Here is a 13047-nt window from a genome sequence, read left to right as displayed (position 1 = left end):
TCACTATATATTGGTGCAAGACATCACATCTTGAGTTTCCCAAGAAGTCATTAATTAAACCCACAACTCAAAGCTCATCACACTCAGACAACCAATCCTCTTACAGTCCGTCAACATGGCTTCCGCTGCTGTTGCTTCGTCAAAAGACAACCCCTGGGAAACCACCGACTTTCCTGAAAGCGGCACAGATCTCGTTACCAAGATCCACCGCAAGTCGTATGAAGCAATCTCGCCATCTAGGCCTGAGTTATCCCAAGCTGGTAACACGATCCTCGTTGCCGGTGCGTCTACTGGCATTGGTTTCACTATTGCTGAATCCTTTGCTGCCGCTTCAGCACAACGTGTTGTCATCACCGGCCGTCGTCAAGATGTCTTGGATGAAGCTGCTGCTAAGATAAAGGTCAAATACCCTAGAGTCGAGGTTGTCCCCATCATCAATGACTTTGCAGACGAGGCGGCTACCCATGGGCTCTGGACAAAGCTTGCAGGGGATGGTATCTTTGTTGACGTTCTGGTTTTGAATGCTGCTAAGATGTGGCTGCCGAATACTCTGCTTGGTCTCGGTTTTGATACCTTCAAGGGTGGTCTGACAGTCAATGTCGCTGCACCATATCTATGGACCAGCCTCTTTCACAAGCAGAGAGAAGTAAACCCTGATCGAAAGCTGGTTAGTTCCTTCACAATTCTAACCAACTGTTGAACCAAAACTGACACCTTTGAAGGCACTTATCAGTCTTTCTACAGGTGCTATCCACGCTACTCAAGTCGCTGTTCCCATCCCGCTGTATTCTCTTACCAAAAGCGCCTACACCATGATGATGAACGAAATTGCCATGACTGTACCCGCTCATGAGATGCAAGTCCTTGCATTTGACCCAGGCCTCCACTACACCGAATCCTTTGCACGGTTCGCCGATGAGAACAGTCTTCAATGGGACGACAGTAAGTTATAGTTGTTTTGGACTGCAGTACCTCACTGACAGAATCTAGTCAAACTCCCTGGTGATTTTGCCGTTTGGGCAGCATCTGAGGAAGCTGAGTTCCTCCATGGTCGTTTCGTCTGGGCTAAATGGGATGTCAACGAACTTAAGAGCGTGCCACTGCGTACCAAGATTGAACAAAACCCTTCGTTATTCCGGGTTGGCGTCAATGGTTTCTAGGTCGAGATCAACACAAGTGCTGATGCTGGATGCATCGGAATCTATACTTGAAGAGTGTGCGCAGTTCTTCGCGACAAATTTTGTCTGATCAAAATTTATATTAGTTGATTGTTATAAACCAAGTTCCCGAAAAACTACGGATATGCATTGTTACTTTGCATGATGTATTCTCCAGTTTTCTTGATCTATATATATCTCAAGAGCCATTCGCCTAACCTTGGATCTTTGTTGCGTAACTTTGCTTGTGTAACTGATTTGATAATGTTCCCGATGTCCAAGTTCCCAATTGTTTGAACACGAGTCCCTATGATTATTAGGCAACTTTACCATTGTAATTACTGTTTCATCTTTTTAGCTGTCACAAGTCAATTGCGAGGGACTTTCAGCCACTGCTTGACTCGATGTGAAACACAGGCGCCTCCTGGGGGTATCTTACGAGCCACATCCCGAAGAAAGATGAGGTGACATGTACCCACTACCATGTAGATCATAATTACTCCGATAAATGCTATGAAGGTTCCCCGAAGAAACAGACGTCGGCATATTCTTCTCAGGCCATGCATGATCTACTTTTCTTTCCGTGACTCGTCACCCATTGAGGCTGGCATTTTGGTCAGGTTCATTGCAGGACGGATAAATACCATTCCGTTGCAGAGAGATTACCGTTGATTTAGCAGAACCATTGTTGTAGCAATCGCAGACTGGGATGGTTGCGCAAATCTTCAAACGACTCAACTGCGAGGTTCATTCTTCCATAACTCCAGCGTTGTCGTAGGCTTATGACCACCATCGGCGGACTTGAAATATTTCCAAGAGCGCAAAAACAGCAGTTGTGAGCCAAAGTTGAGAACGAGGCTATGGGAGTAAGGTCAATGCTCTCACCTTTTCCGTGTACTTTCTTAAATGAAACCGACCGGCTTCGGTCTACATCGATGCTAGGATAGCCATAGTATTTTTCTTTGGACACAGCAAGAATAAGCTGATGAGTCCATGGCCCACAATTGCGCTTCATGTACCCTGTTGTTCCACGCATTGACACTTTCATTAAAGCGCTAGAACAGCCTTGAGCTTTGAGAACCATCCAATCTGCCGATCTAAACAAACCTTAGGCGATCGCAAGATGAACCATAAATGGAAATGGAGTATTGCTCATTTATCAAGTAACTAGATCTCATACCTTTCGATACTCACAAAGTCAACACCAAGAAAGCTTGTCTTTCTTGAATCTACAGGCTAATCACAGCAGGAACCGCTGAAACACACGCTCCACAATGCCGCGTCTCCTTTAATCCCAAAGCCATCCCTGATGTTGCTGTTTCAGTGCATGGTATGAACCAAGAATACCACTGAAACTTGACGGAGGAACCCATGATATAGTATTTCCGCCAGTCATGATGTCTTGTGCCCGATGCATCAATATGGAGAATTTGACATCACCAATCAGGGAAGTCTCAAGTTGATAGTGACAGAAGCACAATGAAGAAAGAATTCTGGAGAAAGTGGGTTGTTTATCCGTTGATGGTCAATAATATCGAAATGTGGTTGGAATAAATATACCTACCGTGTCGTCTCTTTCTCACCTACATTCTATTCCACTTCCTGTCAGTCCCCATCCATTCGTTCTTTTACTGTTTTTATCTATTCACTCTTTTTATTTCTTCCTTCCAAGATGAAGTCTATTTCCATCCTCTCCGTGGCTCTTGCCGCGCTGGTCTCAAACGTTTCCGCCGCCGGTGTGACTGGTACACCCGAGGGCTTTGCCGCCGAAGCCACTGGTGGAGGCAACGCTGAGGGAGCCTACCCCAAGTCCACCGACGAGCTGGTCTCTATGCTCGGTGACAGCACAACCCGAGTCATCTTCCTCGATCAGGAGTTCGACTTTACCGGAACTGAGGGAACCGCCTCCGAGCAGGGCTGTGCTCCTTGGGGCACTGGAGCAGGTTGCCAGCAGGCCATCAACAAGGACGGCTGGTGCAACAACTACCAGGCTGATGCCCCCAAGGTCGACGTTAGCTACGATAAGGCTGGACTGAACCCTATTGTCGTCAACTCTGACAAGTCCATCGTTGGTATCGGTGCCAATGGTGTTATCAAGGGCAAGGGTCTTTACATCAAGGGTGCTAAGAACATCATCATCCAGAACATCCACATCACTGAGCTCAACCCTCAGTACGTTTGGGGAGGTGATGCTATCCAGGTTGACGGCTCTGATCTTATCTGGATCGACCACGTTACTACCTCCAACATTGGCCGCCAGCACATTGTTCTCGGTACCAGCGCTACTAACCGAGTCTCCATCACCAACAACTACATCAACGGTGAGAGCAAGTGGTCTGCTACCTGTGACGGTCACCAGTACTGGTCCATGTACTTTACCGGTTCCAGCGACGTAAGTAATCTTTCTCACCCTGATACCATCCAAATACTAATCGAAGCAGATGGTCACACTCAAGAACAACTACATCTTCAAGACCTCCGGCCGAGCCCCCAAGGTTGCAGGAAACACCGTCCTCCACGCCGTCAACAACTACTGGCAGGGTAACTCCGGCCACGCCTTCGAGACCAGCGACCAGGCCAAGATTCTCGCCGAGGGTAACCTCTTCCAGGACGTCAAGGCTGCCATCGAGCAGGGATCCACTGGTGCCATCTTCTCCAGCCCCGATGCTGCTGCTAATGCTGCCTGCTCCAACGGCGTCGGTCACGTCTGCGAGGCCAACAAGTACGATAACTCCGGTTCTCTTTCTGGTATCGACTCGAGCTTCTTCAGCACCTTCAGCGGCAAGGGCGCTTCTGCTAAGCCTGCTTCTTCTATCACTGGCCTTGCCACCAGTGCTGGTTTCGGTCATATCTAAGTGTAGTCATTGTGAATAGCCTCTTGGGGACTGCTAGAGGTTGTTTTGGCTTTCAATGTATATAATCTCGAACTTTCTGTCTTGGTTATCAAGATAAGAACTATATAGAAATATGATGTTGACACAAGCTTCAGTTTTAAGACGTTCTTGCAATCCATAACTGCATGTAGTGCTGGCAAGGTTCTGTCTTATTAGTTACAGTGAACTTATATGTATCTTATGTCAGGCTAGTAGGTAGCAGAAAAGTCGACCTCTCAAGTCTTAGCCTACAAAAAATAAATAGCCTAAGAAGCCTAGTCTAAGTAACATAAGCTGATCTAATAATTTCGTCTCTTATGCTTCCAGCGGCCAATTCTTCTGATGCCCTGAGGATCGGGTTCTTTCACTTCCTGGGTGGAGCGAAGGTCTTGGAAGGTTGTTCTTCTAGACCCATTAGTGCAGACATGCCTTGATCCGATTGGCTTGTTTGTGTTCGCTCATTCGGCAACTGACGTGAGATGAATCTCGTGGCCCTGAAGGATCCCTTATTTGTCCTCATTCTTTACCCTCTAACTTTTGTCGCAAGAGCTCAATTCTCTCTCTCAATCTCCTCATCACATCATTTTACCGGGTCATTGCGACAAAAGATGGACAAGCTGCAAACCGTTGTCAAAATCCCCGCTGCAGATGACGCGAGCGATAAAATTCTGATCGGCAGACTCGCCGACATTGTCAACACATCTTACAAGATAGCCGAAAGTGATATCTTTATCCCTTCATACAAACGCACCTCGGAATCGGAAATTGCACAATTAATTAGCAACGGCCAACTTGCAGTCGCATACCTTGTCTCCAACAACGAACCCATCGGTTGCGTCTTTGTCAAATTGCTCACGCCCACTCTTGGCGACTTTGGCATGTTGGCGCTCGACACCAAATATCAAGGCACTGGCTTGGGACGTCAGCTGGCCGCCTTTGCGGAGGATGAGTGCCGAAGGCGAGGTTGCACAGCTATGCAGCTGGAAATTCTCGTTCCGTCAACGTTTCACCATGAAGGAAAGGCCAGATTGTTGAGTTGGTACATCAGAATGGGATATAAACTTGTCAAGTTGGGGGACTTTGGTCAAGATTATCCTGATCTGTTCAAGTTGCTAGCTGGGCCGACGGAGTATAGAGTTTTTGAGAAGACTCTTGTATGACGTTAGAAGTCGATAAAATAACGCAATATTTGACTCCGCCACGTAGACAGCACCCGTCAATGGTGACACGTGTGACACAAACAGTCTTGTTGAACTCCCTTCGATCGCTTTCACTTTGAGACAGACAAATAAACGGCGATCTTGACTGAGACACGCTGATATAAGCTGAGACACTCACGTCATCACCCAGCCCCCGCCTTACCGCTCAAGCATCTCGACAGGAAAAGTCACATACCAAAGCTACCAAACATGAAGTTCGCCAAACAGCTATGCCTCTTATCTGCCACGGCTCTGGCTTCTAGTGCGGGTGACACCCAATCTCCGATTTCACTTCAATCGCCGAGTACCCAGCAATCATCACCGTTACTTGAGCTACACAAATCCCTCGTAGAGCAAGCGTCCATTACAGGTTCAGAAAAGCCCGTCACCGACTTTCTCACGACCTACCTCGAAGATGCTGGCTTGACTGTCGAGAAACAGGCCGTGGCCAAGGATCGAGATAATATCTTAGCCTACTATGGAGATAAGAGAAAGACTCGGGTCCTAGTGACGTCTCATCTTGATACTGTCCCGCCGTATTGGCCGTACGAGAGGCGTGGTGATGAGATCTGGGGTAGAGGTACTGTTGATGCAAAAGGCAGTATAGCTGCTCAGGTCATTGCGGTTCTGGAACTACAAGAAAAAAAGACCATCAACACAGGAGACGTTGCACTTCTCTTCGTGGTGGGTGAAGAGACTGGCGGAGATGGTATGAAAGCGGCAAATGATCTAGGCTTGTCGTGGGAAGCCGTCATATTTGGAGAGCCTACAGAGCTTAAGCTCGCCAGGGGACACAAAGGTGGTTTGCGCTTTACCATCAAAGCAAAAGGGAAGGCTGGACACTCTGGATATCCTGAGACTGGTAGCAACGCTATTGATAGTCTTGTCCGCGGGTTGTCAGCTCTCCAGCAAGCCGATCTTCCATGGAGCGAAGAGTTTGGCAACACAACTATCAACGTTGGTACAATCGAGGGAGGCGTGGCTCCAAATGTCATCCCAGCAGGTGCCTCTGCCGTAGGAAGTGCGAGGATAGCGGCTGGAACTGCGAAGGAAATGAATCATCTGATCGCGAAAATCGTCGAGGGAAGCGACGCGCACCTGGTGGTCGAGCCCAGTACATATGCTGTGGATCCGATATCTCTTGATCATGATGTTGCTGGTAAATCGAATCTTGCATGTGAAAGGCTAATACTAACAGCGAAACAGGCTTTGATACAGTCGTCGTCAACTATGGAACCGACATTCCATCTCTGAAGGGTAGCCATAAGAAATACCTATACGGGCCCGGCTCGATAATGGAGGCACATTCTGATCATGAGCACTTGACGGTATCAGACTTAGAGGACGCCGTGGAAGGATACAAAAGACTGATATCTCACGCTCTGTGTGGATCCGCACAAGACTAGATATCGTAACATGTCTGCTTGTCGTCTTGCAGTTGAAAAAGATAACTTCATTAAAAAATGCTCTATGTTAGATGAAACGCTATGTATCCTATGGTGTATCCCAAATCTATGCTTAGTACCTATCGTACTTCCTTAATAACCTCTCTATTTTGCTCATGACCTCTGGTATCCTAAAGGGCTTCGACACTAAATCATCCATACCACTCTCTAACGCGACTCGTATCTGCTCATCCCTGACATTCGCCGTGACTGCAATCACAGGCACATGCTCAATGATTTCTCCCTCCTTCTGCATCCGTCTGATCTCGGATACACACGTTAGACCATCCATGTTGGGCATCTCGAGATCCATCAGGACCACGGAGAGCTCTGAACCGTCTTGTTTGCAGAAATGTGTCTTTCTGAGGAACTCAAGTGCTTCGACACCATCGTTCGTCGCACTGACGGTGCAGCCGGCCTTTCGGAGTTGGTTAACGAGAACCTTTTGGTTGATGAGGTTGTCTTCCACGATATGAACCGTCAAGTCGCGCGGGTCAAACGTTTCGTTCGAGCCGTGTCTCCGGCGATTATTCTTTGAGCTGAGGATATAGGCTTCTCCAGATGGTGTCCTTGTCGGTATTACTACGGCGGGGTTTGTGCTTGACGGTGTTTGCGACAGCACAGGTTGGTTGGGGTCTTTTTGATTGGGAGCTGACGATCTTCGTGCTTGAACGTAGAAGCCAAAGTCACTTCCCTGGCCAGCCGTGGAAGCAACACCAATTCGTCCACCGTGTAGCTCAGCGAGTCGCTTTGAGATGAATAGTCCTAGACCGCTTCCGCCGTATTTGGCGTGTGTTCTGGGAGAAGCTTGTTTGAATCGTTGGAAAAGCAACTGCCTCTCGTTTTCCGTCAACCCGCAACCCGTATCTTGGACTCTGTAGCGCACATACAAAGTCTCTCCATTCCCCCATTCATCTGAAGACACAACATTGGCAAGCTCCCCACGAGTGGGCGCAAATTTAAAGCCAGGTATGTGATCACCTTCTGGTGGTGTTTTGGACACGCCGACAGTAACCGCGATATTACGCGTCGAAGAAGAGGCTGTGAACTTGATGGCATTCGTCATGAGATTGATCAGAACCTGCAGAGTGCGACTTGGATCCATAGCAACCCAGTCAACAGCGAGATCATGGAACTCCTGGACTTGTATCTCAAGCCTGATATCCTTTGCTACCATCTCCGATTCAAACATCTTGACCACTCGCTCCACAATGGCCTGAGGCTGACATACTACAGGCGTAATGAGGAGAAGATTCGAATCGAGTTTTGAAACAGTGAGGATATCGTCGACGATTGACTTCTGATGCTGCACGCACAAGGCAATGGTTTGTGACGCGTCAAGACATGATTCTAGGGTTTCACGAGAGGCAGGTACACCGCTTGATCTCGCAGCCTCCATAGCCGAAGTGATATCATCTGCACATTGAAGAATCGCGCTCAGAGGGTTCCTCATCTCGTGGGACGTAATGTCGATAAACTCGTTTTGTTGTCGTCTTGTCTCCTCCGCTTCTTGAAGTCGTCGGTTTTGTAGCCCCTCGGCCCACTTGAGATGCGAAATATCGGTGATAGAACCCATGATAGAACGTAACGTGCCGCCGGCTGATATCTCAGGGTGTGCCGTAATCAAGACCCAGCAGTCGATCAGCTCGCCATGGATGCTAACAGGATCCTCGACACCCTTTCGTAACTTGACTTCGCCAGACCAAGGAAGCATGTCTCGGGTTAGACGATGCCATCCTTCTTCCATTATACTGCCCGAGGTACCCATCAGATCAACCCATGTCATGTCGCCGTGGGTGTCTCGCGTATGGCCGGTCATTTCGTAGAACTTGTCGTTTGCTTCTCGCAAGATTCCTTCGGGGCTGGCGAGGAACATACCGAGGGGTGATAATTCTGTCATTCTTCGGAGACGGCTTGCTTGAAGGTTAATCTGCTGTGTTAGTTCCTCCTTTTCCAACGCTGCGGCCTCAACAGCATCTCGGCCACGTCTTGTTTCCTCTTCGAAAAGGATAATAGACGCCAAGGATGTCGCCAATTGGTTGTTGAGTAACGAGGCGAAAGACTTGTAACCCGCGTCATAAGGCCGACGAGGGTTTACTCCAAGGACCAGGAAGGCCAGGACGTTCTCACCATTCGTTGGTCGAACGGGGAAAATGATTGCTTCTGTACCGGTCTCGCCAAATCCTCGCCACTGGATCCCTTGAAGGATATCTTCTGGCAGGGAACCGTCTCTGATGCGAACCAGCGTGGGCTCGCCTCGTGTGCGCATGGCTTCGCGGAAGGAAGGGACAAAACCCTGATGACTCCGCTTGAGATCAATTTGATCCGGTGCAGCGGCATGACCACGAGGTATACCAATAGTCCCCTCCAGATAGCATGACTTGCTGGAGATTGTGCTGCCAGAAGAACTCGATTGGAGATCTGCCTCCTCTGAATCTCCTACAGAGTAAACCAGGGCAAAGGGGACATCTTTGTGGTTATGCTCCAGTCCTTCAAGTACAAACTTCCAGAAACTCTTGACGGAGGTCGCCTTTCGTAAAGACTCTCCAACTTTGTTGATGGTAGCCATTCGACGCTGACTCAAGATGAGATCGCTAATCTCAAATGGAGAATTATAAAAACCGACAATACGGTTGGTGCCACCATACAATGGTGTGAGAGTCCAGCAGATATGGGTTTCTTCGAGAAACCCGCGTCTAAAGAGAGCCAATTCATCATTGTCGCTACGGTGGCTGTTGCCAGTCCGTATCACTTCAGCGAAAGCCGATCCAAGGACATCCCAGGCTTCTGACCAAGGACCAGATGCGCCTGTGCCCAGCATGGATGGATGCTTGTTGCCGGCGTAATGGATGGCATATTGCTCGTTGTACAGCATTGTCATATCGTTCCCCCAGAACAGACTTGCTAAACTGGCGTCAGAAAGATGAGATGATATCGTGCGATCCAAGGAATCTTACCAGGGTGAGGGTTCGCTATGACGAGGTTTGCCACTTGTCGAAGCTCTGGCGACCACGTATCCATGTGTCCGAGTGGTGTTGAAGACCAGTCAATATCTCTGAGAAGCTTCATATACGGCGTTAGGATTCCTTTCGGCTTTGCGACAGTCCAATCTGCGACAGCTTTCTCGGGCTTTCCTAGAACAAACGATCCGCTGCTTGAGCTGCCTGTGATGCGGTCCGAGCTCCCCTTGGACGTCCCTGCTCGCCACCACGATTTGAGGGATTCTTTTCGCTGTGTTGATATGACGAGCGTTGATCCCCCTACAGATGGTATATCTGGAGCTATCATCTCGGTTGGGCTTTGGAAAATGTTGCTTTTGATCTCCGACTCGCGGTCTTGCTTTGCCGGTCTAGTACCTGCCTGTTTTGCCTGGTCGGTGATGCCGGGCGTGCTTGCCCGAGAGAGTGCGCTAGAAGACAAAGTTTCTGGGGGAGCAGTGTGTTGCCATAGTCGGTTTCCACTGATCAATCGCCATCTTTTTGTGACCGTTGATCCGGTCCAGAGTAAGTCTTTGTAGAGAAAGAATAGAGGATAAACATCTTTACTGTCATCTTGGGTCGTGATACTGGTCACCCAGGTCTTGAAATCGAGGTATGAAACAGATTCGGTTTGGGCGTCAGTCCCTTCCCCGCGCACAGAGTCAAAAAGTCGTTCGTGAGTACTCAAGGCAGTGTTACAGAACACGGGTTGGATGACGTTTGCTGGTAATGGCGATTCATCGTCGGGGTCAAGATCAATGATGAATGTCGGTCGCGAATCCGCGTTTAGAATATCTCTAATGTTGAGTTTGTCGAGGTCATCTGCGATGTCGGACTCCATATTCTTTTCGGTCCTGTTGCCGAAAAAAGAAAGAGTCAAGGAAAAGAGGCTGATGAAAGGAAACAAGTCAGAGACAGTGGAATTATTTTGGTGGGTTGCCAAGAAAGGTCAATGGAATACGCTAGTGTGAGTAGTGATACAGTACAAACAGGCCATTCTGTATTTTATTGTCATGTTTCCTTGGTTCTTGTGAAACTCTGTTCTAACTAATGGGGATATCAATGCAGAAGGTGGATAATGGTCTGTGATTTAATGTGAGACAGGCAGGACCCTAGCCAGCCTCACTTGGCGGCCAGCATGTTGACTTTGAATCCCATTTTCAGCCTCGATCTTATCTGGACTCTTCAGACTCTCTCTGGGAACTGTTATTGTTCAATGCAGTTAGTTCATTAGCGAGGACGGCCAGATATGAAATGGCGTAGACAAACAATTAGGGACGAATGATGCGTCTCCGTGACCGGCTCAAACCCTGCTTTTAGCCTATTAACCGGCGCTAATCATGCCTAGCGGCCCGATCGATCTCGGGGCCCAACTTTTTTCCATCGCCTTTTCTCTTTGCGATCACGATGTAGGAGTAAAGCATCCGTTTTTTGCGCGTTTACTATGGAAATCGATATCCGCTAGCATAATCGCAATCTGCCATGATACTCGAGTACATTGTTTAGTGTGGCGTTGTGGCGTAAACATCGCAGCCAAGGCGTAGAATGATAACAAGCTAATGAAGCTATCTGAGACTCAACACTACCTACCACATGCATTCCACTGGCTTTGGTGGTTGGTAACACACGGCCCGGCATCTTGGACAATGCTTTGCCCTGTAGCGTCTATCAAGACCATCAGATTGCACCATATAGAATGCCGTCTTGCAATTTCCGCAATTATAATGTTGTTGATCCCAGGAATAATGTTGCCGACCCCAAGACCTCTGGCTTTGAAATCGAATGATATCAATCGAAAAATCCGCATTTGACGCCAATTCAGCCCTGAACTCGTCCCGCTCCATCAAGATTCTCAGGTGGGTAAGCGAAGTAACCACCACTTCATCTCTCAGTCCTCTATCACTGGAAGGTGTCGAAGTATACACCAAGCTGATTACGTCTGGTAATGCGACGTCCTCCCAGCACTCTTTGATCGAAATCCTGAATTCCCCTTGAGCATATCTTTTCAAGGCGCTCATTGCATATTTGTCTGCAATTTGATACATCCCTGCGTGGAAGGCCATGGCAGAGCTACCGTACGGTATATCGTAGTTAAGATGATACGTAAAGTAAATCATCGCTTTCACCAAGCTGACATCAAAATCGACGATTTCAATGACTCCCTCGGAGCTCTCCTTTAATATATTAGCCGAGCGACGATTCAAATACGCATTATAGTACAAACCTTCCATGGTCCATCTAGCTGTTTGATGAAGTATTCGGAATGGATGCAGAGGACGATTCGATGTATCGGAAACTCTTGACCTCCGCATCGGATAACGGCATCAGAAAGAGATTTTTTGTTGAAGTACCTGTTGCGATTAGCATGGCCTGATTTAAATGCAGCGTTTGGAGATTAACACACTTCTTCAGGCGTGCGCCAAAGACAGCTCGCGGTTCAGTGTCCATCCTTGGGGTGATGGATTACGTTCTTGTTTAGAACATGTTTTTCTCAACTTACTTCTGCGCATTCCTTCTGTTTTATAAGCGCCTGGGACGCTTCTTCTATCACAGCACAAGTGGTCTTATTGGAAAAGTTAGTTATTGGGAAAACCTTGATTTGATATTTTAAGTTTTTGATCCAGATGGATTCTTTGTTTAGAATATCGAGTATATTAAGGTGAGCATTGGAGTCATAATGCTTGAAAAGTGTGATTCATGATGGAAACCTTATTATCAGGGAGTATAATAATAAGAAGATTGGGGTTCTGGCTTACAGTTCAAAATAAATAAATAAATGCACTGACTTGGAAGGTTGAATCCAGCGGGTGTTGATCATGGTGAACATCATCTGGAATGAAATCATGTCAATTAAGTGACTTTGTAAAATATCCTTTCAATCATTAATCCTTACAGATGTCACTAACAATTTGTAGAATTCGTGGAATTCTGTCTTTCTTGAACGGTACTCCCATACTCAAAGTCTATTCAACTGAAGAGAATGAGGTTACATTCTACATGCATCACTATAACTCTTGGGAAGTCGATGCTATACCCTTGGGACGCGCCGACTTGAATAGCACCCAGTCACGATCAAGAATTGAGCAACATAACAGATGATGCGCTAAGAATCGGTCATGGTCAATAGTTTGTAGGAAGACGTTGACAAGATAAGACACACAGTATTAGAGAAAATATTATTCTATCAGCCGAGGAGTTTAGAGGATTGGTAGCACCCCAACACAATCAACCACTCTGCTTGAAGTGTTGGGGGTAGAAACAGCCTTCAGGTGCCTGACGCCAAAATTCACTCTAACAGAGTCTCCCCCGAGGAAGCGGCAGGCGCGACCCTCACTGTAACTCAGTTACAGCCCGCACTGCCGTAGCTGCCTGGAGGAACTACCCCGCACCCGTTA

General features: G+C 47.7%; 5 protein-coding genes across 5 annotated transcripts; 4 read left to right on the top strand and 1 right to left on the bottom strand.

Annotated features, from left to right (window-relative positions):
- Positions 1–115: 115 nt before the first annotated feature.
- On the top strand, positions 116–1160 carry FPSE_10250 (uncharacterized protein; the record flags this gene model as incomplete). Its single annotated transcript, XM_009263367.1, has 3 exons — positions 116–667; positions 723–942; positions 991–1160. 3 exons carry the CDS (start codon positions 116–118, stop codon positions 1158–1160), a joined length of 942 nt encoding a protein of 313 aa, XP_009261642.1.
- A 1669-nt stretch (positions 1161–2829) lies between these two features.
- FPSE_10251 (uncharacterized protein) lies at positions 2830–4012 on the top strand (the record flags this gene model as incomplete). Its single annotated transcript, XM_009263368.1, has 2 exons — positions 2830–3549; positions 3599–4012. 2 exons carry the CDS (start codon positions 2830–2832, stop codon positions 4010–4012), a joined length of 1134 nt encoding a protein of 377 aa, XP_009261643.1.
- A 626-nt stretch (positions 4013–4638) lies between these two features.
- On the top strand, positions 4639–5190 carry FPSE_10252 (uncharacterized protein; the record flags this gene model as incomplete). The annotated part of the gene is made up of 1 exon (XM_009263369.1): positions 4639–5190. The coding sequence occupies one exon, from the start codon at positions 4639–4641 to the stop codon at positions 5188–5190; it is 552 nt and encodes a 183-aa protein (XP_009261644.1).
- A 249-nt stretch (positions 5191–5439) lies between these two features.
- FPSE_10253 (uncharacterized protein) lies at positions 5440–6635 on the top strand (the record flags this gene model as incomplete). Its single annotated transcript, XM_009263370.1, has 2 exons — positions 5440–6388; positions 6436–6635. 2 exons carry the CDS (start codon positions 5440–5442, stop codon positions 6633–6635), a joined length of 1149 nt encoding a protein of 382 aa, XP_009261645.1.
- A 112-nt stretch (positions 6636–6747) lies between these two features.
- FPSE_10254 (uncharacterized protein) lies at positions 6748–10493 on the bottom strand (the record flags this gene model as incomplete). Its single annotated transcript, XM_009263371.1, has 2 exons — positions 6748–9578; positions 9632–10493. The coding sequence occupies 2 exons, from the start codon at positions 10491–10493 to the stop codon at positions 6748–6750; spliced, it is 3693 nt and encodes a 1230-aa protein (XP_009261646.1).
- Positions 10494–13047: the final 2554 nt, after the last annotated feature.

The sequence above is a fragment of the Fusarium pseudograminearum genome, chromosome 2 (genome assembly GCF_000303195.2).
Source record: "Fusarium pseudograminearum CS3096 chromosome 2, whole genome shotgun sequence".
Taxonomy (NCBI): Eukaryota; Fungi; Ascomycota; class Sordariomycetes; order Hypocreales; family Nectriaceae; genus Fusarium; species Fusarium pseudograminearum.
Note: the sequence above shows the minus strand (reverse complement) of the source record. Positions and strands in the feature narration are given on the sequence as shown.